A 24,587-nucleotide genomic window follows, 5' to 3' on the forward strand; every position below is an offset into this window, starting at 1 on the left:
GGATGGCATAAAGTGTCGCAGGATACAGACGATGACCATTTTGGTAAAACCCACAAGCAGCTTCAGACAAAGTGAGGATCATAACTGGGTTGATTCAGATTTGAACTCAAGACCAGCGAACGCAGAGTGACAACATTTCACTGACATCATAGTGTGTCAGCTTCATATCGATTGAGTGAGTGAGTTGTGTTTAACACCGCCCTGAACAGCATTCCAGTGGGTCAGCTAAAGGTGGGAGGAAAGCTCGAAGTGATCCAGGACTTAGACATTTACTACTTTGGTGAAACCTAGAGCACGGGTATAGTGCTGACAAACCTAGAAACATAATCGGAGCCAACGGGATTCGAACCCAAATACATAGGTTTCTGGCATGCCCAAGGGACGCAACTCTGCACAATGAATAGGACACCTCAGACCTATGGGCCACCCCTGCCCCCAGTTCATATCAAAGGAACACACAAAGTGATACAGGACAGCCAACAACAGCAAAGTTATACTTCAGATAAGCTCATAATTTGGTGGAACTGGGGTGTGAACTAACAACCAGTGGATTCTGGCCCCTCAGGTATGCCTTGAACTGTTTGCCCACCTGTGGCCGGTAATTATGATAATATTTTTCAGCCATCACAAAGGTGTACCATATGTATCCTTGACATTAACGTTACTGAGGACATCAGCCCATGCTGGTCACATCAGAATCATTCTTCAAAGGTGTTCAACTGTCTTCACACAACTTTTCAAACACTGAATTCCCCATATTTCTCCTCACACCACAATGACTATGCAACGATAACAACTTCACCCTGCACTGCTGATTACGCACCCTGCCCTGGAGTACAATCTGCTTCTGCACATCCCTGGATTTCTCTATTAGCACCTTGATGGCCTGTAAACACGAGAAAAGTTAAAGTGAGTCAGAAAACAACAAACCACATCAATGTTTAGGCTACCTGTTTCATCAACATAAACCAGAGTTAAACTGGAATACTAACACATGAGAGAGAAAAGACTTTATATAATGCCACTACAGGCTCATCCATGTTATATAGAAATATCAACCTGAAACAGGATTTATTGTGACAATAATCATATGACCTGTCTGTCTGTTAATCTACATTTGGCTATCAAACAGCCATCATGTGGTGATGGAACTGGAATTAAAGCAGGCCACTACATATATATGTTCCATGGACATGAAACCAGTCAATGAATCATCAACGAAACAGTTTCATGGCACTAAATAGTCAGAGTGGTCTCCCCTTACTGACCTTCATGAGAGCTGTGCAGGCATCCAGGATTCTCTCGTTCACCTCCAGCTCTATACCCGTATTGTCCTCCCTCGTCTTCTGCAGCATCTCCTGTGAAACAAAACCAGTGCTGGTTCAGCCTGACATCGAGCACCCATCTCCTAACTCTACTTCAACAACATGATGGCGTTTTGCTGGACCAGACAATCCAGTGACTGATACTGGGAGCAGTGATCCACATCTTCATGTTGTGTCTGTTGTTTAATGCTGTTCTCAGCAATATTTCAGCCCTATGAATAACAGAGTCTGGACCAGACAATCCAGTGATTCATATTATGAGTAACATCCCACATCGTTTGGCGTACAATGCCATACAATCAACCAATTCAATGAGTCCAACCACTTGATCCAATTTCATCCAAGCAAAAGTTGCTGGGGAGCAAATTCAAACCCCTGAATCCGGGTAATCAAGCAACGAGACCAGTTTCCTACACTGTACCTATGAAGGGCACTGAACAAAGACATGCTGAGCAAGCACTTTAACAACTGGGCTACTCTACAGCCCCAAGGAGATAAAACTCCTCCTTGAAGGTTCTTCCCTGGTTCTACCCAGTTTGTGTCCTCTGTAAGTGCGACTAACCTCTATCTTCTTGGCTGCCTCTTCAATGGCTTTGGTTGTTGAGGACATCTCCTTGTCGACAAGGTCCCCGATCTCCTCAGCTTTCACGTCCTCCATCTTGGGGACCAGGTCCTCTGCCAGCTTCATGACGTATTGCACTTTCTGGATGCAGTCATCCACCTCAGATGTTGTGTTGCCACCTACAAGAAAAGGGCATCACAACTTTATGGAACAAGTTATTGTGAGCGATTCTTATTTCACTTTCAGCAATATTCAGCAACATTCAAATGGCATGTAAATAATAACAATAATAATCCAGCTATATCAAATGACCTGTTATCAGCACTGTCCAACAAGTTAAAAGGCATACCACAATAAACTAGAACTATAAATTGAATAATTATATATATATATACACCTTTGCTGTCAACATCTGCAGTCATTGCTCAACAACACACTTTTCCATATATTTGAAAACAGTTATACTAACAAGCATTGGCATGATTCTTAACAGATATATTAATGATAAGTATTGTAATGTAGCACATGGTAAACATATCTCCTCCAATCTCGTTATCAACATTTTTGGGAAGGTGTGTCCAATAAAAAAAAGGAAAAAAGGAAAGAAAACGTCCGGCTAAGACAGCAGTATTCAGTGTTGGCTGCAGGTGTCCACTCTGCACTGTACATCTGAGACAAGGTAGCAGTTAGCAGGTACCCACAGCCTACCTTTGCCAACAGCATCCAGCAGTGACACCCCGGAACTCCCCGTGTCTCGACAAGCATTGGCCAGTTCCTCCCCTGGCTCTATCTGTGCGGAGTGGGACGTAGCGAACCCATGCACGATACAGTCACTCATTCGATGTGAAAACATGCTGATTGTCCCAATCAATATATCTAAATCTGAAACACACACAGGTAAAGTTTCACACTAAGAACTACAACACAATCTCAAAATCAGCCATTTCTACATATTGGACAAATAAGGCTAAAAACAAAATCGTCTTAGTTCTCAGGCACTGCTGCATCATTACAAAAAAAAAACATCACAACTCTTCAAGCCTGTGCATAAGACGACCCCCCTTGAAAGCCCCCTAGGTACGAAAAACTTGCCTTATACACAGCGATATACAGATTTGGATTCTTACTAGTTTGTACAACCCCAAAACAACCAAAAACACCCACCCGCAAGATATTTTCAAAAGCAATTGCCTGAGAACCAATTCTTTTATTTCTTTACGCCTCAAAGTGGGAGTTTGGTTTAATGCCACTTTGAACAGTATTCCAGTCATATCATGGCGTGTCAGCTTGACGTGGGAAGAAAGTCTAAAGTGATGCAGGTCTAAGACGTTTACCACTTTGGTGAAACCCACAGGTATGGTGCTGACAAATCTGGAAATAATCAGGGTAAACTGGTAATAGGATTCTTACGTGCCCAAGGGGTGCAACTCTGCACACCAAGTTGTGGTGACATAGACGACTGGGCCATTATTAACGGTATGAAAGTATTGGGTGATCTTAACCTCTTTCTAGTATTATATATATTTTGTGGGTTTATATTATGAGGATACTAACTGTAGACCTATCTTACAAGGTGTTGTACAAGGCATCCTACAAGGTATGATTTCAGGTGTTACTTCCAAGGCTGTGATGACTGATGGACACCTCACCTTTCTTTTCCCCAGTGTATGCACCATGACTTTGTCGTAGCTTCGTCAGACTCTCCAACACAGGCTCTGCTCTCATCAGTAAGTATTCTGAAAAAAGGAGTGTCATATGTCAAACTGGAGCACTAAACCAAGAAATAGATGCCATGCGCACCTTTCATTACATAACAAATGAAACTGTTTTTACATTTTTAAGCAGAAACTGTAAGTTCTTAATTTCAGAGAATACAAAGATTCTGTATCACTTTCTTGTCACTGTATAATCAGTCCAAAATTCATAGTCATCCATAAAGTCAAAATTGAAACAAAAATAATTCTTCACCTTATTAGATGACTGCTTGTGTGTCACGTATCTAGGATAACCAGTGGTTGACATTATGAGCCCCAGTATCAGGGAATGGTGACACACAATCAGCTAATCACACATTACTACCAACTAAACTATAACTATACTATAACTGCCCTATATAACCCGCCCCTAGGGTGTATGAGCCTACCTGCTGTACATGTGACGGTTGTGTGTGTCGGGTTCTCATTCTGATCCAGGGCATCCTGTATTATAGCCTTTCCTTCGGACACGCCTCTCTCTGCAATACAAACACATCTTAGCCCTCCTCACTGAACAGGAACACTTCTGTCAGAACATACAAACATCATCAGTGTTCTGAAGGAACTGAGACACAGAGTATGTAATGTGTGACAGTTGATGTTACTCTTAAGATTGGAACACCCATATCCAACATACAACATTCCATTGATGTCTCACCTTAATGATGAAGTCCAAGCCTGTTGCAAAAGGTGAACTTAGTGCTAAGGTGATCTTAACTTGAACAGGCTTACAATAGTCGTAGCTAAGTGCTAAGGTGATCTTAACTTGAACAGGCTTACAATAGCCATAGCTTAGTGCTAAGTTGATCTTAACTTGAACAGGCTTACAACAGTCGTAGCTAAGTGCTAAGGTGATCTTAACTTGAACAGGCTTACAATAGTCGTAGCTAAGTGCTAAGGTGATCTTAACTCGAACAGGCTTATAATAGCCATAGCTTAGTGCTAAGGTGATCTTAACTTGAACAGGCTTACAATAGTCGTAGCTTAGTGCTAAGGTGATCTTAACTTGAACAGGCTTACAATAGTCGTAGCTTAGTGCTAAGGTGAACTTAACTTGAACAGGCTTACAATAGTCTTAGCTTAGTGCTAAGACTAACTTAATTCCCATACTTGATCAGGCTTACAACAGTCGTAGCTCTAAAAAAATGCCTTATGGAACAAGGCCCAGGGCTGTTTCACAAAGTAATCATAGCCAGTGTTCGAAATTTAGCATCAATGTCAAGGGGCTCTTGTCATAACCCTAATGCTAGCAAACTTCAACATTTAGGGGTTTCAAATACAATTGGAGCAAACCTCACTGACATCACAACCCCTTTAAATTTCAAACACTGATAGCACATCTACTTTATCATAGGTCCCTTAACTTGACATTGAATTTGACAGGAATATACCCCAGGTAGTGTTAAAATCAATTCTGATTTTTATGAAACAGGGTCTTCGGTTTATTTTAAAATCATCCTGTCACCTTGTTTCCATTTGATGTGATGGGAGTCCATGTTATGTTATGCCACAATCATCCATGCTTCAGCTGTATCACAGTGCCATGTAAATAACTGTTTCCTGACCAGGCAAACCAGTGGTTGACAGCATGAGCAACAATCCATGTTGTCGGGGTGCATCACATACATTTTGCTAGGTTACACATTGTAACCTCAAGATCCTTGTTTGAGTAAGCTCGACCTTCAAGCAGGATGGAGACTGTTTGCACAGCATCAATTTGACCACAAAGTCAAGTCAAACCTTCCCCATCACCAAGTACCACAAACATACACTGGATACCCTTACCTAACAGTTTCTTGTGCAGGTCATCAATTTGACCACCAAGGCGACTTTCACTGTCCTGCTTGTCTGTCTTCAGCTGATCCAGTTGTTTCTGAAGCTCATCCAGCTTCTCGGTCAGAGATTCCTCTTTCGAGGCCTTCTCAGCCAGAGTTTGGTCCAACTGCCCCTGCAGTTGTGACACCTGTTCACTCAGTCTCTTCTCACTCTCCTCCCTCTCCTTCTGTGTGGTGGACAAGGATGCCTGCAGCGAGGACAGCTGACCACACAGCTCCTGCTCTCGCTGGTCTCCCCCTTGCTGCACTTCGGACAGGCGGGATTCAAGGGAGGCAACTGATGTTTGACTTTCCTCTAACTGAGATTCTAGAGTAGATTTGCTGTCCTCTAAATTTTTTACTTTACAGTCAAGGTCCTAAAATGGAAAAAAATTAAGATAAAAAAAGTTCCATGACGTTTATACTTCATGTGACCTTTGGGTAACTGTTTCAGTTAATGGAACCACTATCACATGACAATACCTCCATAAATGCATTCTGAAGTGTTGGGACACTCTAGGCTTTGATACAATGGAGACTATCCCAAATGCATTATTCGTTTGTTTGTTGTTTACAACCACACACTCAGCAATATTCTAGCCATATGGCGGCCTGTAAATAATCAAGTCCAGACCAGACAACTCAGTGATTGATATCACGAGCATCCATCCAAGAAGTTGGTCTGACCACCCGATTCCATTAGTCGTGTACTTCCAACAAGCTTAGTCGCCTCTTACGACAAGCGTGGGTTGATGAAGACCTATTCTAAGCCCCCAGGCCCAAGATACTTATTTAATTATGCCATAATGATCTCAACTGTGCGCTTTGCACTCTAATACAAACAAATTCAACTATTTTTATTATTACTTTGTATCTTATTTTCATACATACTTTGTGAGGTGCACATGGATTGCTGGGAGATAATAATCAAGATTTAACCTTGCTGTTTGGTTACTTCCTGAGTGAGGCTGGCAGAGGAAGTGAAGGGGTGGTGATTGTATCACATTAAACAATATGTTCATAATTACAAAAGCATCCTTTCAAGATGCTCAATGTTCAAGTCCATCAAAATCATTTATTCATTCTGAGTTTGTAGCAAGAAATCCTAAGTAAACAACTAACATTTCATTCGTCGTTGGTAAGTATCATCTTCAGTGAAATCTAATTAATGACGACAGTGCCATTCCTAGTGAATTCATCTGGTTTACCAAATATCCAGATTATCAAACCAAGGGTGGTAAGGAAAGTTGCTTATATATAAGACGTTCCCAGATCATCTGGATGAGGAGGTTTCTAAAGGGTTAGGTTTTACTTTTGTTTGTTGTATAACGCTGCACTCAGCAATATTCCAGCTATATGACGCCGATCTGAAAAGAATCAAGTCCGGACCAGACTGTTCAGTGATTGACATCATGAGAATTGATCCACACAACTGGGATATGATGACATGCATCAACCAAGTCAGCGAGCCTGACCACTTGATCCCAAAGCTTGAGACCTATTCTGACCAGAAATTAACAGGGTTCAGACTAACAAGCTTTCAATATAAAGGTAGTCTTCCTTTGCTACATGTTCCCTATCTTACTACCAACAGCGTACATGTACAAAATATCAAATAACATATTGGTAAGATCTGTACACGTCAACAGTACGATCTTGACAAGAATACATATTCTCGTGGATATAGAAGCAGGGGTGGGTACAATGGGAATATTCAGGATACAAAAGCTGGATAGATTACAAATAGATATATGTCCAGTACCATACCACTGATTCAACTGCAAGCTAGCATTACCTTGCTCTTTTGCCATCCCTCATAGAACTCATCCAAGCCGGCAGCCTGCCAATACATTAACCGACACCATCGTTATATTCAGAAGAGCTGTGGAGACCTTATATGGCCACACAGGACATGCTGTTAGTACATGCTGACCATACATACCACAATGCTTGGTAGAGTTATCTCCCCTTAACACATGCTTGTTGACGAGAGTTGTCTCCCCTATGACGACTTGCAAGCAGACATGCTTATATGACAGTATGAAATCTTACCTCCTGGTGATAGAGTCCTTCATCCTTTAAGGGAGCTATTGTTCTAACCAGAAGTGGGCCTTAATAGTAGATCATGAAATTGGAAATTTATAATATATTTTGGTTGCTTCGGGGCAGAGCCTATTCAATAGCATAACAAACTATCGGCAGCAGACTGTGACTGCTGACAATAGTCTTAAGCCCTAGTCTCGTAAAACTTTTTGTTATAGTAAGCTGAGAAAGTATTATATAATAATAATAATGAAATCTACTGAAAATGATGTAAAGAGCCATGCTAGGGCTTACAGACTAAATTGATTTTGGCACAGCTTGCTGTATAGATGGTACATTATTGACCCCATCAAAGAGAGTGAAAAGTATTTTGAAAAATAGAACATTGTGAGCAAATTCATTTAAAGAATTTGGTCGATATCAACAAAGAACGTCCATGTCTCTGCAGCATTTTCCGCATTTGAAGCCAACTAATCCAAAAACTTACCTTTAATAACCTGCATTACTGTCACCTTCAATACTGGACTGCGAAACAGAAAAAAAACCACCCACACAAAGCACAAGACAAGAGCAGCATGCACATGTTCAAGCCAGGATCTGCTGTTGCCCAGTGACCTTGACCCTCACCTCTTTCTCCTGCTCCAGAACAGAACATTTACCAGTGACCTCAGCCAGCTGACCTGTGACCTCATCGGCACTTTTCTGCAGGTTATTGTGGATGACCTGCTTCTCGTCCTCAAGGCGCTGGAGGTCCATCTTTGCCTCCTGACATAACATCAACACAGGGCATGCACATCACAATAGGCAGGTCATGCAGAGACGGTTAGAGCTGACCTAGACAGCTGTCAGTCCTCATTCTGTCCTATGAGATAACACATCCCACTGATCACAGCAGGGTTTCAGGTTGGTTTGCCATCACAGAAAGTCTACTTGTTTAGGGACCTGTCATGTTTTGGGGGGTGGGTGGGTCAGAGAGAATCAGGGGTGGGTCACCAAAGAATATGACTGTCCCTATGGGAAAGTTATAAAAACAAATACACATACTTGGTAAAGGTCTTGGAAAAAATGGACATCTTAAAACATAATATAACATGCTTTTGCATTTTGTCTTTTCAGGGTGAATCATGAAAAGGACATGGGGAGGGTCATCAAAAAATAGGACAAGCATTATTTTCAGTACATCAGTGCATCAAGACCTCTGATGAAATTTATGCTCTGTTTTAATTCAATCTGTCTCAAACGTATCAACGACAATTGTGACAAAGCAAATGGTAAATTGAAATGATTCTCATATATATAGCAGTGAAATGAATAAGATAATAAGAATGTAGACTGACAGATCTTGGCATAGGAATTGTTAATTTTCAAAAACAAACTAATCTAACAGTCATCAGTAAAGTACTGGTACAGGCTGAAAAACGCCCGAACTATTTCTCCATTTTTCAAGTTATAAATAACTGATGAAACTTTGCACTTGGTAAATCCAGTGCTCCGAGTCGAAATCATCACTTGTGGCTCAAACCAATATGTTCCTTCTTAATTACCTCATAGGCATAATATACACATTAGCCATATATATATACTACTCAAAAAAGTTAAGGCCCACCCGATTCTTTCATATTACTACAGTTAAGCTGTCATGACACATTAACTGCAGTAATACATAAGAATAGGGTGGTCCTTTGTTGAGAAGTGTGTATCATGTTTTACTTCTACCATCCTACTTTACAGTGACTAAATGGCCTGATCTATCAAAGAAAACATCCACTATGACTAAGTGTAAGTGACAACACCCAACTAGACTACATGAGAGACAGAGAACATAGTCACATACTCAATCACTGCCATCTCTCACACAATCATGTGAGAATCTTAACACAACACAGCAATTATTTTCAGGGTGATCAAACAGTCATCTGTGTCCTAACTGTTAGGTGACCAAGGAGCTTGAGAGACAATTGGACATTGTGACCTGAATTCTCTCCAGAACACTAAGCCATGCACAATCAAGAAGAACAGTTTGAAAGAAATAACAGCTTGACACAGGTGCAGCCAGTGCAAAATAAACAATGCAACCTTTTATGTGTACATAATGAAACAAAATAGAGCTCTGTAATAAATTATCTGGAGTGAATGAGTGAGGTTGTTGTCTTAAATCTTTCAGCCATATTGCAGTGCCCTGGAGAATGGGCTTCCCACATCTGAGGAATAGAACCCACACCTTTGGTGTTACAAGCCAGCACTTTTACCATGTGGCTACCCACTGCCCCTTACAGATCAAGGATCATTATCCATAACAATCATTGACCATAGCTTATCCAAACGATCTACTTGTTTCCTTATAACATGAAGATTATCAGTCCCAACAGACTGAGTGAGTTGGGTTCAGTGCCCCATTAAAAGTATTTGGGTCATATCACAGCTTGTGGGAATAAAGTCCAAAATGATACATGTCTTGTTTAACACTCTGGTGAAACCCATGAGCATAGGAATAGTGTTGACAAACCAAGAAACATACGGCAAATCTGGAATCCAAACCCACAATCACAGGGTTCTGGCACACCTGAGGGAGGCAACTCTGCACAGCGAATTGCAGCGCCTTATTTGGCTGAGCCACCTGTGCCCCTGCATGAGGTTATGGAAACCGTTTCTGTCCTGATAGCCCCAAGTTACAATCTGGCCTGATGTCAACTTCTTCAACAAGGTCCTCTAGTTTAATGAGCTCAGGCTTCGATTACCATCACTCATTTATATAAACAAGTAAAGAGACTGTGCGGAGATCATCCCTCACCTTAATGACTTGCTCCTTCTCGTCAGCTGCTTTCTTCTCCGTAGCAAGTTGTTTGGTAACATCAGCATGCTGGAAGGATTAAATGTTATATCGTCCTATAGGCTACCAGTTGTACATTGATGGTGGTACACCAGACTAGGCTATCAATAACTGCAAGCTAGATATGACTTATAAAGGATACTATCACATGTTGAATCACTGCAAGGACAACCTACTTATTCAGAAGTTTATACCCACCTCAATGACAGACTTTCAAAATGGTGAAGCCTCAGAACCATAAAACAACCCCTACATACTCACATGACGTGTACCCACATCCCTTAAACTGATCATTCCCTATCCTCACATCACCCACACTCACATCCTCCATACTGATATATCTCCCCACTCACATCCATGATACACAAATTCCCCTACACTTCCATCTCCCCACTCACATCCTTATACTCACATTCTCCCACACTCAAATCACCCACACTTACATTGCCCTATATCCACATTCCCCTACACTACATCTGCCCAGTCACATCCCCTACACTCACATTGCCCTATATCCATATTCCCCTACACTCACATCTCCAGACTCACATCCCCATACCCACATTCCCCCACACTCACATCTCCCAACTCACATTCCTACACACACACATTGCCCTATATCCATATTCCCCTACACTCACATCTCCCGACTCACATCCCTTTACTCACATCCCTATACCCATATTCCCCCACACTCACATCTCCCTGACTCACATCCCTATACTCACATTCCTGATACCCACATTCCCCTACACTCACATCCTAATACTCACATTGCCCTATACTCACATCCCTATACTCACATTGCCCTGTACCCACATTCCTATACTCACATTGCCCTACACTCACATCTCCCTGACTCACATCCCTATATTCACATCCCTATACTCACATTCCCCTACACTCACATCCCTATACTCACATTCCTGATACCCACATTCCCCTACACTCACATCCCTATACTCACATTGCCCTATACTCACATTGCCCTATACTCACATTGCCCTGTACCCACATTCCTATACTCACATTGCCCTACACTCACATCCCTATACTCACATTCCTGATACCCACATTCACCTACACTCACATCTTCCGACTCACATCCCTATACTCACATTCCTAAGAAGCTGCACATGCTCCTCCCTCAGTTTCCCATAGATGTCCTTCATCTTCTGGAACTTCTCTTGGTTGGCCTTTGCTTGTTCTGCATCGTCAAGCATCAATCACAGATCAACATCCATAAAACTAGCCTTGTCGATCATCCCAAGCAACCACTACATTCCCACAAAAAACATGGACCCATCATCCATCCTGCTACTTAGTTTAGGAACTCACGCTGTTTACGATTTTGTAGTCATGTGTTTTGCTTTTCACCGCAGTCAGCAAATACTTCCTCCACCAGTGTGGTATGATAACATGCAACCAAGCGACAGAGCATGATGTGGGAGGAAAGTCTCAATTGGTTTGGTTTGTTGTTTAACGCCACACCCAGCAATATTCAAGCTATATGACGGTGGTCTGTTGGTTGGTTTGTTGTTTAATGCCACACTCAGCAATATTCCAATATATATGACGACAGTCTGTAAATAATCAAGTCTGGACCAGACAATCCAGTGATTGATATCATGAGCATCGATCCACGCAATTGAGATCAATGACAAGCATCAACCAAGTCAGCGAGCCTCTTAAGATAAGCATGGTCGCCTTTTACAGCAAGCATGGTTTGCTGAAGACCTATTCTACCCCGGATCTTCATGGGTCGAAAGTCTCAATTGAAACCCAAAAGCATGGGTGTGGTGCTGACAAACCGAGAAACACAATCAGGGTGATTCTGGGATTCCAACCCAGCAGATGACAAGGATGACAAGGATGACCAAGTGCACTAAGGTACAGTGCCCGAAACAACTGCCTGGCTGCCCGTGGCTGGTAACCTTTCTGTCAGGATGCATGAAATTTACCTCCACCTGTCCGACAGTCTGGCAGAACATTTTAAGACTACTTTTGCATTCAGTTTATCATAAGTCCTCGTACATTTTCAAGTAATTGTTTGCATTACTTCAGCTGAATCAAGATGTGATTTGTCTATTATTTGTCTGAATGCGGGCAGGAACTTTGAAGATGGGCAGGCGACATCTATGGATCAACTGTCCGACTGTCTTGTTTGGTTTTAAAATAATTTCAGATACTGCTAAGGAAGCATACTCACTCTCGGCTTCAGGCAGTTTCGCCAGGGCATCTAGACTGGCCTGGGCTTCATCCCTCTCCTTCTTCATCATCTCACTGTCCTGGAAAACACATGACACCACTATAACCTGGTCAGGAAAACACATGACACCACTATAACCTGGTCAGGAAAACACATGTCACCACTATAACCTGGTCAGGAAAACACATGACACCACTATAACCTGGTCAGGAAAACACATGACACCACTATAACCTGGTCAGGAAAACACATGACACCACTATAACCTGGTCAGGAAAACACATGACACCACTATAACCTGGTCAGGAAAACACATGAACACCACTATAACCTGGTCAGGAAAACACATGAACACCACTATAACCTGGTCAGGAAAACACATGAACACCACTATAACCTGGTCAGGAAAACACATGACACCACTATAACCTGGTCAGGAAAACACATGACACCACTATAACCTTGTCAGGAAAACACAAATATAATATATTCTGCCTCAGAATATTAAATGGAGGGTTCCAAATTCAGCCATCTTTAGATAAGCACTGGGTGCTGTGTACCTCATCTGTCCAAGGGGCCTTCATCTTGAACTTGAACTGTATTTCAGTTTTATCAAAGCTTGTCAACGACAAAACCCCAGAATGTTGAAAGTAGTAGACATTTAGTACTTTAGGAAAATAGACAAGCACTGGTATCACACTGACAAACCATGGACCATGATCAGGGATCATCAGAGATTCAAACACTCAGTAATCAGATCCTGGTCAGCCAAAGGGATGCAACTCTGCACATCAAGTTGCAATGCCTCAGATGACTGAACCATCATTACCCTATGATTTGTTTCTTGCAGATTGTAAGATCTTCTACCTTCAATGCTTTGTCAGCCGATAACCTAAGTTCTGATAACAGCTTCTCCATCTTGCTGATTTCGTCCTTTAAAGACTGGATGATTCTTCCATCCTGGAAGAGACAGAATTATATCACAACATTCCTGGAAGATTTATCATGAGTACTGCATAGGCACATACTTTTCAAAGTTCATGACCAAAAGTTCAACCACTTGACACTATGTATTCTATACTTCAAGACAAAGTAGGTCTGCTTACTTAGGGTGGTGGTTGGGATGTTATTGTTTGTCAGCAACAGGAATACTAACCTTACAGAGTATTAGTACTGATAGTTTGTCTCAAAAGTATCTTGATACATCAATATATTGTATTAATAATACAATTAATTATTCTAATGTATATTGATAAAAATTAACTATGAAGACCTGCAATTAATCAGTTTAATGCTAAATGTGCACCGGGCTGATCCATTAGATGTTTAACATTTAATTTCTGCATTCTCTTGTCCATCTTAACAATGGTATTCTTAATAAATGTAAACATTTCTTTGGCAGTGAATTAATAATTTAGTATCAATATTCATAAATTTGTATCGATTCATCAACATGATGAATATATCAATACATCGATATCGTGACATATGATGTTACCGGTATATTAGATTGCTATGTGATAAATCGCAAAGAACAATGAAGAACAAAGCGTGGTTTACTGTTTATATAGTACAGATTGAGATAATGTCTGTCTTGCTGAGACAGCTACGGATAGAAATTCACAGATAAGCAAGACACACATGTTTATTCTTGATTGCAGAAAATCCTGATCTGCCTCTTGAACATGAGACATTATTGATCACACATTGATATTTCCATCAATCAAGTGACAGCCAGAGGCTGTGGGAACTATACCTCTGTCTTGAGTCGATGCAGCTCTTGTTTCAGGAACTCAATCTCTCTGTGCAGTCGTTCTATCAGCAGGTCACTGCAGGACAAACATTCAACAATAATATAAGGTAGACACAATTTTATGGATAACAACTTCTTTAATACTTTAAAATGCGACGTTTCAGTATAGATCCTGATACCGTTCTCAAGCAGGGAAACAAGTCAACAATATTATATCAAATGGATATTTCAAACTGATCTTTCGACTTAATTTTCACAGTTTGCTCATATTATTACTTCTTTTAATATCATCTCTCGCGAAAGACATGTTTATGTCAAACAATTTGAGATATGCTAGCCAAAAACCTCTAAAATCTCTATTTGTTTAAAACATTTTTTGCCACATATCCATGTTTGAGGTTTTAGTTCAAATAAAGAAAACTATTAGTCCCTTGACTGACATTAGTCTTGATAAGTATCTCTTAGATAAGCTAACTTCAGTGGAGAAAACTTGTCCCCATTGCATACACTATGAACTAAGTAAAATATCATGGATCAAGGGCCATAACCCTGCAAAAAAAAAGATTTACAGGATTTTTCCGAACACAGTCTTGACAAGTATCTCTGAATGCATGCAAACTTCCATTCAAGTAACTTCGGTAGTTTTGAGAAAACTTGTCCCCATTTCACACAAAAAGCACTAATGGAAAAGCACAGAGCAAGGCAAATAACTCAAATAATTTTTGGGAGCCATGCTTTACCGCACGCGATAACAGAGTTATATTGAAGAGCCCAATGCCGAGGGAACACTGTATACAGTCTCCGACTAGAAAAGAATTCTTATGGTCCAGTAAAATCAGCTTTTACTAGTTCATATACTAAGACTAACACCTGCTGAAAATGCAAAATATAAAAGTTTACAAGTACCGTATTTGCCGTAATAAGCGCCCAGGGCGCTCTCAAAATTAGAAATAAGGGGCTCTTATTAGAATACTATTTTAGTTAAAGATTGTAAATTTCGTGGTTTATGCTGACAGCTTGAAATGTTTATATACGACATATATATTTTTCCAGAATTTAATTGCCCATACTTAAGGGTGCATATAACACACAAGTGCGTATTATACAAGAATAAATAAGTCTTGTGTACATTGATCAATCGGAAGGGGTGACTAATTGGGATTGTTCACTAGCCAACATATTAGGAAATATCGCCGTGGGCGCTAATTACAGCAGGGCGCTTATTACATCAAATATGGTAACTAAAAAAATGTCACACACTGTAATACATCATATCATGTAACTCACCGTTCATCTGGTTCAGGTGGTCGTCCGTTGAAATTGAATGCACCCATCTCCTGTCCAAAAGTTTTGTCAAATCTGTCATTCTGAGGCAGGAAAACAAGAACATGCCACACTGTCAGCAGAGGCTCAAGCAGACGGTTAGAGCAGATGCAGGAAAGGGAGGTCAAGGTCAGAGGTCAAGGTGATAAGGGCAATTTCCAGGTGAGAAAGATGTCAAACAGCAAATTCAAAAACTATTCTTCTTGTGTAACTTTCAGGTGTTTAACTGTAACAAACAATCCTATAAAACAGTTTAAATGTGAGGGATCAAGGGAGACACCTACTACTACTCTTTCGATTTAACATTTTCTGATCTTATGAAGTCAAAACCATGAATCAAATTATCCCAAATCCTTGCTAAGAAAGGCTACTTTATACGTTGTATATTCAGGATAAAAAAATAATAATCACAATTTCAATCACAGTGATCAAAATATTGGTTGGAGGTCAAGGCATCCTTGTAATAATCCTATTGTAAACTAGAGAAAAAGATTAAAGGGCCCTTAGATCAAAACATTTGAGGCATATGTCCTTTCATTTCTACCACTGTATCTGGGGTTGGTCAGGGCCACGAGTCGGAAACCACTGAAACCTTTCAAAAGTTGTGGCTAGTTCCTGATGTCCCGAATGTGTTTGCTGTTTCGTCCTATCCCCTTGTGTAGATGTGCTGTTGTTAGTGATGAAGGTTTCTACAACTAGGCCGAATAATTCCTGTCAAGGCATGCACAGATCAATGTTCAGCTCAGGATTTCAGCTGGTAGTAAGGCGATATGCCATACATCCTCTATTTTCCAGGGAATTATATCTCAATTCTAATATGATAGATACACCGGACCCACTCACCATTCAGCTTCATTTTGAGTCTGGTTCTAATGAAATGATGCTAAATATAGCCAACCCATGAAATTTCAGAAGTAAAACAAGTTGTGATATCACCTGTACTCAACTGAATCATACCAAGTAAGTTTGTTTTAACACTGCTTTGAACAGTATTCCAGTAAGATCACAGCGTGTCAGTTTAATGTGGGAGGAAACCCCGCAATATTGCTGGTCGCAGACATTTACCACTTTGGTAAAACCCAGGAGCCTAGAAACATAATTGGGGCGAATTGGGATTTAAAGCCACAATCATAGGTTTCTGGCGTGCCCAAGGGATGCAACTCTGCACAGCGAATTACAGCACCTTAGACGACTGGGCAACTCATGCCCCCCAACTCAATCATAGAGTCTCGAATACAACTGGGAATGCCTTGTTGCATACTTAGTCCTCGCGTCTTCATACACATCAAAAAGGAAATCCATCAAGACATCATTTATAACAGTCTACTGATTTGGCAAAATACATCAAAGGCTCACTCGTATGCCTCTGCAATTTTGAATGTAGATCTATGCCAACATAAAATTGCAGTGGACTTCATCCCATTTGATTGGCTCAACAAGCAAATGTTGTTGCATGTGTGTTTCCACAAACCAAAGAAAAAGGGCCATGCTTCATTAACAGACTACTGTTTCCCAAATGGTTGATAAGAGAAGGACAGGGCTTGTTTTGCATTATTGTGCTTAACACTGAGACTTCATATTGTTGTCCACAATCTGTTGAATATTAATAAGTAAACAAGCAGTTGGTGAAGTTATTATTGTTGACATATATTTTGAAGAGGCATGTTGATTGGTTGTCGATTTCAAGGTCATGAGCAAGAGAAATTCTGTGTAATAGGTGTGAGTGATTGAGTGTGGTTTTACATCGCTTTTAGCAAAATGCCAGCAATATCACGACGGGGGACACCAGAAATGGGCTTCACACATTGTACCCATGTCGGGAATCGAACCTGGGTCTTCAGCGTGATGAGCAAACACTTTAACCACTAGGCTACCCGATCGCCCCTGTGTAATAGGAGAGACGATGGCATCACTGACAAGAAGCTGTGGTGGCAATGGGTCCACGATATCTATCAATAGAATGGAGAAATGACACTGGATAAATGAGGATGGATACTATAGAGTCTAGCAACCACAAGCATCGTGCTTGTGAAAATCAGTAGTGACTGTTATTTGAACTGAGATTTCTACAGATACTTTCATGAACATGTTAATAAAATCACAAACAGTTAGAGTTAAACATGGCAAAATGTGTCAATCAATTATTAGTGTAACTGTTAAATTAATATTTCTGTTAGTCTTGTTAAAAAAGAGAACAGCTCTTCCTTTATGCATAGATGTCAGTAGCAGGTATGACATGCAGACTTGTCAGCACATTCCAACTACAGCTACTTGGTAAATAAAGACCTACTTCTTATCTTCTGTCTAGACACAACTACTAAAACTACAATCACATACAGATCAAACCAAGCATCCTAAAATCCTAACATGGTAACTCTTCTATAGTTATCAACACAGAATGATATAAATTACTGTGAAACACTGTTGTGTGGAACGTTGATATGTGGAACTTGTGGTTGTCTCGAAGTAAACACTTCGTCTCTATGTATTCCTTATAATTATCATTATCGGTTGTGTCGAACCTTGGATAACTCAAAATAGTCCAATCAACTTTGACACAACAGTGTTTGACTGCATATGGTATGTTTCCTGTTGAACGCCGCACTCAGCAATATTCCAGCTACATGATGGTGGCCTGTAAATAATCAAGGCTGCACAAGACACTCCAGTAATTCATATCGTGAGCATCGATCCGTGTCTTTGGGGTACGATGATGCACAATCACAGAGCCTGACCACCCTATTCCATTAAGTCACCTCCTGAAGCAGCAAAGAATGCTAGGATCCCCCAGCTCCCCCAAAATTCGCCTTTTACAACCAGAAATGAGGTGCCGGGGACACATTCTACCCCGGGTCGACACGGGGAAAACATTGATTAACATGTAATGATATTCCATCACACAGGCACTGCTTCACGTCTCATTAGGCAATAATCCAATAGATTTGTTAGTTTATTAAAAATGAAATGTTTTCCAGTGAGGCAATTCAAATCAGAAGCTTTTAGGTTTTTAAAAAATATATCTTGGTTTTCAGGCACCGCCATATGTTTCATTTTTATTTCCATTTTTAAAAAAATAATTATAAAAATCCTTAAATATTCCAAGTACAACGGTAGTCAAATACTGTACTCCAGTATTTATTCATCAGGTTGATTGTACGCCATATTTTCAAAAGCCATTGCCTGAGAACCAATTCTTTTATTTTTTTTAAGCCTTATGGTCACTTTTTATAAACTTTTCTTGCATGAAGCAGCAAAGCTGTTACCTCCGTTGTGTCTATGAGGTTGCCCACTGATTCCACCTCGGGGGTGTCGAGCTCTGGTTCCGGTTCCGGCTCTGGTTCTGATGGCACCACTGCTACAGGCTTCACATGCTTACTGATGTCAGAGGCTATCAAGAAGTTGGGTGGTTCCTGAAAATGCATGCAAGGAATTATTTTCAGAGAGAAAGCATCAGGGTCAACAAAATATTATCAGTGAGTGAATTTATTCTTCTGATCATCGCGTATCAAATTAATAGAGTAATAAAATCAGGTATGGTTTTCTGAATCACTCATTGAGCATGTGCATAAAGGTCAAAGGTCAAGGTCGTTTCTATTTCCATGCTATTTGTATGAGTAAATCCTTCACATAAACATTTGTTACTGCTTTCATGAAAACCTAGTGAAACAGGAAGTTGCCTGTCAAAAAATCTTTTGTCAGAAAGCTTTCAGCAACACTGACGTGTGTTTGCTTTGGCCAGAAATCCACCTGAAGCTCAACCAGGAAGGTTTTGACTGAGCACTGTGCACAAGTCAGTACACAATCTGTTTTTCACCCACAAAAATGAACTCCTAAGGGTGGCGTGCTCATTATATACAAGTTGGAAATATATAGACAATGTCATCCAAGTGTCTTCTGAAATCAAATATATCAAGACGAGTTGAAAGTTACAAATATCCAAAGTTTACAGAGTTTGGAAGACATGAAGGTGAAATTCTATTTATCATCCAAAATTATCATTCCAAATGTTTGTTTGTAAACAGTAATATCAAGGGCCTTGAGTGTAAATAGTATAGCTAAGCAGCTTCAGTGGCAGAGAGATAAGTGATGTCATTTGACTGTGATGTCATGGTACCTGTTGATGTCACAATGGTCAGCAAAGCATTGTGATGCAATTTCACTAGAGCGATATTTCCAAGGAGATGATCACTTGATCTCACCCAAGAGATATCTACTGTGGAAGCCAGTTTGGATGATATACATCAGAATACACCAGTAGACAGAGATGTCAGGATACCAAGACAAATGTCTGACATTAGCTAGGTCAAGAGATTTTTGAAGAACATTTCCTAGGGATTCATCCAAGTTTCCCTGGTAGTTGCTCCATACATGCCCAGCATCTCAAACCCATATTCCCCCATGACACCCAATGTCTCACCTCCGGCAATGCGGGGACCTGGACTAGATTCTTGAAATACTGAAGTGTGGCACTGCTGTGGTAGAACTGTTTTAGCCTGAAACACCAATTATTCACAGTGAGAATCCTACAAATTTATTAGTACATGTACATCTAAGATTAGATTTGAACCACAAATGTATATCCACAAAAATTGTTATGACAGTAACAGTGCTAGTAGTTTTTCGTATACTATTTAATATGAAACTGAAACTGCAGTAGGACATACCATACAGACAGTTATTATGAACTATTTCAACAGTTCTGAATGCTTTATCATATAACATCGACAGAGGTAACTAATTCTGCACAAATAATTAATGACTAAAATGACCAACCCAAAGTGACCAATCAAATTATTTATTTCCTACATAGTAACCAACTGGTCAATCTCAATCAGAGTCAAGCAACCAAGTCACAAAGCCTGACCACCTGATCCATTGAGCCTCTTACAATCAGCAAAGGTTTCTAGGTAGCAATTCTAATCTGGAATCCCCACAGGGCCTATGGCAAATAACACTGACATAACAAAGATGATCGTATCTCCAGTTCTTTAACATAGGCCTCCAATAGTCGTAGCGCCAAGATCGCCCTGTGCAAGTGGGCCCAGACCATTTGGTTGCCTCTTACTATTGGCATAGGTTTCTGGGTAGCAATTCTAACCTGCAATCGCCACAGGGGCCATTTGTAACCTACCTCTTGTAACCCTTGAGGAATCTCTCCCGGTGACCTGAGAGTGTGTCGGGTGTCAGACCTGCAACAGGAGGGGTGTGAGTCAGTTGTATAACAGTATTTCAGCAATATTATTGACTGAATGTGGGAGGTAAGCCCAATACATGTCTCACACCATTTCCACCATGGTGAAACCCACAAACAAAGGTAAGGTGAACAAACCAATAACCACATTTAGGTCTATCTGGAGATCAAACCAACAAACCGAAGCTACTGGCATGCCTAAGGGTTGCATGTATAGACTGGGAATTGTAGCACCTCAGACAACTGGGTCTTCGTGACCTACAATAACCCCTAAAACAGGTCAAGACCTGACAACTGATTTTCCTTTTGCAGGCCAGGTCATGCTTTGTTTGTTTGTTTATTTGTTTGTTTAATGCTGCCCATAGCAATATTATAACTATATGATGGCAGTCTGTAAATAATCGATTCTGGACCAGACAATCCAGTGATTGACATAATGAGCATCGATCCAAGTAATTGGAATAGGATGACATGCATCAACCAAGTTAGCGAGACTGACCACCCTTTTCCCATTAGAAGCCTTTTACGACAAGCATGGGTTGCTTAAGACCTATTCTACCCCGGATCTTCACGGGTCGTCCCACACTGTAACCACCCCATGCTCAAATAGGCTTCTCTTACGACCAACCCATATGGACACCTATTTGGGCCGAGAAACTCTTTTGAGAAAAATCTCTGTTAGACGCATGAGTTACGTAGTGATAACCACAATTAGCCTCAGTCATCCTTAAACTTGTGTGGATGCTGGAGTCACTCACTAGAATGAAGTCGGAAGAGAGACTTGACCAGGTAGTCATACAGCTGGCATGAGTCAAGGATGCACAGGATGAGGGGAGCGAGGCGGCACTGTCCCGACGTCGTCATAGAGTTGGCCCGTGACATGTCCAGTGAACCGAACACTAAGTAAAGAAAGAAAAAAACATACAAACTTACAATAGAAGCAGTAGCTAAGGATTAGGTTCTAAAATTCATATGTGCCTTAATTTATAAAAATTTGCCTTAGTTTTGTTTGAAATATCTGAACAGTGATAACGGTTTATCGTCCTCGTTATTATCCTGGTATTTGTCCCCCTTCCAGTTGTTACCTGCTTGCTGGAAGCTGAGAATCTCGTCCAGGTAATCCAGCATGTCGATGGAGAACTCAAAGCTGAAACATTCAGAAGACGCTACTGTCCCTGAGGCCAAATATTTCATGTTGAGGTATTTCAAACAGTCTATTAAATACATTTTACATTGTGGACACTGCTACAGAGAATTTTTCAAAGAAAACACTGAACATCCCATGACTGTATATCAGTTAAATGTCAGAAAGTGAACAATGTATTTGATTAAACATACCACTCCCACAACCCTCAACTTGCTGAAGGAGATGACCTTGGGACTCATTTATCATCAGACTTTAATAATTGAAGTGCATTTTTAATTGTGATATATAGTTTACTGATAAATGAAAATGAAGAACCCTGATGAATATGGAATCATATCAGAATAATTATACGTACTAGCTGTTCACATCAGATCCACAAATTTTGTTGAAAGTTTCATCGGACATCATCATGTTTCCTGGAATTCGGGGAAACTGAAAGAAAACAAATCAAAGACAGCTGAACATTTTGCTTTAGAACACAATGTACATGCTAGCGAGCGAGCGAGCGAGTGAGCGAGTGAGTGAGTGAGAGTGTGAACGAGTCTGATCACCAGTTCCATTTACTTTGTTGTTGGTTTGTATGATGTTTATCGTGCACTCAGTAATATCCCAGCTAGATGAAGGTGGTCTATAAATAATAGAGTCTGGACCAGACACTCCAGTGATTGACATCATGAGCATCGATCTATGCAAATTGGATACAGTGACATGCACCAACCAAGTCACCACTCGATGCTATCAGTCGCCTCTTACAAGCATGAGTGGCAGAAAATCAATTCTAACCCGGATCTTCATGGTTTAGATCCTAATAAAAGTCACATTGCATGATAAACATAGGTTGCTTTAAACCTTACAAAACCACACTCATCCCACATTTTAACCATGTAATACTAGTTTGAGTTGCATCTTACAAAACAATAGGGTACTGGGTGCAGCCTGTACCTGCAGGTCAGTTTGTAGCAGCTGATCTGTTTCTTACCTTCCTGTGGAAGGCTAGCTTCTGCTTCAGCATCTTACAGAACAATAGGGTACTGGGTGCAGCCTGTAACTGCAGGTCAGTTTGTAGCAGCTGATCTGTTTCTTACCTTCCTATGGAAGGCTAGCTTCTGCTTCAGCATCTTACAAAACAATAGGGTACTGGGTGCAGCCTGTACCTGCAGGTCAGTTTGTGGCAGCTGATCTGTTTCTTACCTTCCTATGGAAGGCTAGCTTCTGCTTCAGCATCTTACAGAACAATAGGGTACTGGGTGCAGCCTGTACCTGCAGGTCTGTTTGTGGCAGCTGATCTGTTTCTTACCTTCCTGTGGAAGGCTAGCTTCTGCTTCAGCATCTTACAAAACAATAGGGTACTGGGCGCAGCCTGTACCTGCAGGTCTGTTTGTAGCAGCTGATCTGTTTCTTACCTTCCTGTGGAAGGCTAGCTTCTGCTTCAGCATCTTACAGAACAATAGGGTACTGGGTGCAGCCTGTACCTGCAGGTCAGTTTGTAGCAGCTGATCTGTTTCTTACCTTCCTGTGGAAGGCTAGCTTCTGCTTCAGCAGCTTACAGTACGATGCTATCAGTTTGCCATATCCCTCCTTCAGATGACCCTGGAAGGGAGACACATTCATCATGTTCATTGGAATAGATTAAATTGAATGCATATGCTCAGTATGTGAAATAATTGCCTGCCCTCTACCCCGTAGATACTTGCTTTTCTTTCCAGCAAGTGAAAAAGAATTGATGTCATGAGCCCAACTCTACCTAGTGAGCTATATTTAGACCTCATACCCTACCTCAAATAGGAAATATTCTCTTGAGAAATAAGACCAATTTAAAAAACAACAAAAAGACAAACATACCCCCTCTCATTGTTCAGCTCTAGTTCTGACAGAAACCTGTTTGATATTGACTGGTCTTAACCATGTTGAAGCTTGAAATAACTTTTCTTGTATTATGTGGCAGGGTAAAAAAAATGGCTACTTAAATCTGCAATTGGCTAGTAAAATATGTGGCAAGTGCTGATGAAATAAATATTTCACACACGGTATGCTGTCCAAAAACAGCCAAAGAGACCAACCCATTGAGATCCCTCCCATGACTAACTAACAACGTGACCCCTGAGTTACCTTGAACTATTAAGTCTACTGCCATCTAATTAGTTAATTACACTTTCTACTCATGCTCTCACTATGCAGACTAGAGCTGCCAGCCTGATGGTTCTGTGTCACAAGTACCTACTCTTTCACATATTAATGAGAAAATCTAAAAGAGAAAACAGCCATTTCACAGCTTCCATCCCTCTAAACCACTGAATCATGTAGATAGAGATCTGTATCACACATTACCACTAACTAGCATGGAACCCAATACCTCAAATCAGAGGGGCCAAATTCCTCACATACGTTATGTAGATAACTCCAACCATCGACATCTCTATCATGTAACATGTATTTCCTGATCTACTGTGCTTGACATAACTTGTGATAACTGCTGAACACCACTTGCTTACATTTGGTTTGTGTGTTGTTTAACCCCACACTCAGAGATATTCCAGCAATATCCAGTGATTGATATCATGAGCATCGATCCACGCGATTGGCATCGATGACATGCATCAACCAAGTCAGTGAGCCTGACCACCCGATCCCACTAG

The 24,587-nt window shown here is 40.7% G+C and overlaps 1 protein-coding gene across 1 annotated transcript in view; it reads right to left on the minus strand.

Moving 5' to 3' along the window:
* Positions 1 to 24,587, minus strand: part of LOC139456532 (huntingtin-interacting protein 1-like) — a 69,306-nt gene that overhangs the window by 13,570 nt on the left and 31,149 nt on the right. The window contains exons 5-25 of the mRNA XM_071238301.1: positions 23,461 to 23,541; positions 22,307 to 22,383; positions 21,890 to 21,951; positions 21,563 to 21,703; positions 20,745 to 20,802; positions 20,031 to 20,106; positions 18,877 to 19,023; positions 15,578 to 15,657; positions 14,294 to 14,366; positions 13,405 to 13,497; positions 12,538 to 12,616; positions 11,447 to 11,535; positions 10,290 to 10,358; positions 8,126 to 8,263; positions 5,427 to 5,832; positions 4,031 to 4,120; positions 3,537 to 3,623; positions 2,596 to 2,769; positions 1,888 to 2,066; positions 1,269 to 1,358; positions 824 to 886 (exon numbers count right to left, since the gene is read on the minus strand). Of these exons, the coding sequence (XP_071094402.1) occupies positions 824 to 886; positions 1,269 to 1,358; positions 1,888 to 2,066; positions 2,596 to 2,769; positions 3,537 to 3,623; positions 4,031 to 4,120; positions 5,427 to 5,832; positions 8,126 to 8,263; positions 10,290 to 10,358; positions 11,447 to 11,535; positions 12,538 to 12,616; positions 13,405 to 13,497; positions 14,294 to 14,366; positions 15,578 to 15,657; positions 18,877 to 19,023; positions 20,031 to 20,106; positions 20,745 to 20,802; positions 21,563 to 21,703; positions 21,890 to 21,951; positions 22,307 to 22,383; positions 23,461 to 23,541 (2,352 nt within the window). The remainder of the gene's footprint in view (positions 1 to 823; positions 887 to 1,268; positions 1,359 to 1,887; positions 2,067 to 2,595; positions 2,770 to 3,536; positions 3,624 to 4,030; positions 4,121 to 5,426; positions 5,833 to 8,125; positions 8,264 to 10,289; positions 10,359 to 11,446; positions 11,536 to 12,537; positions 12,617 to 13,404; positions 13,498 to 14,293; positions 14,367 to 15,577; positions 15,658 to 18,876; positions 19,024 to 20,030; positions 20,107 to 20,744; positions 20,803 to 21,562; positions 21,704 to 21,889; positions 21,952 to 22,306; positions 22,384 to 23,460; positions 23,542 to 24,587) is intronic.

Source organism: Haliotis cracherodii, unplaced genomic scaffold (assembly GCF_022045235.1).
Source record: "Haliotis cracherodii isolate W230 unplaced genomic scaffold, xgHalCrac1.p SCAF_11, whole genome shotgun sequence".
Lineage (NCBI taxonomy): Eukaryota > Metazoa > Mollusca > Gastropoda > Lepetellida > Haliotidae > Haliotis > Haliotis cracherodii.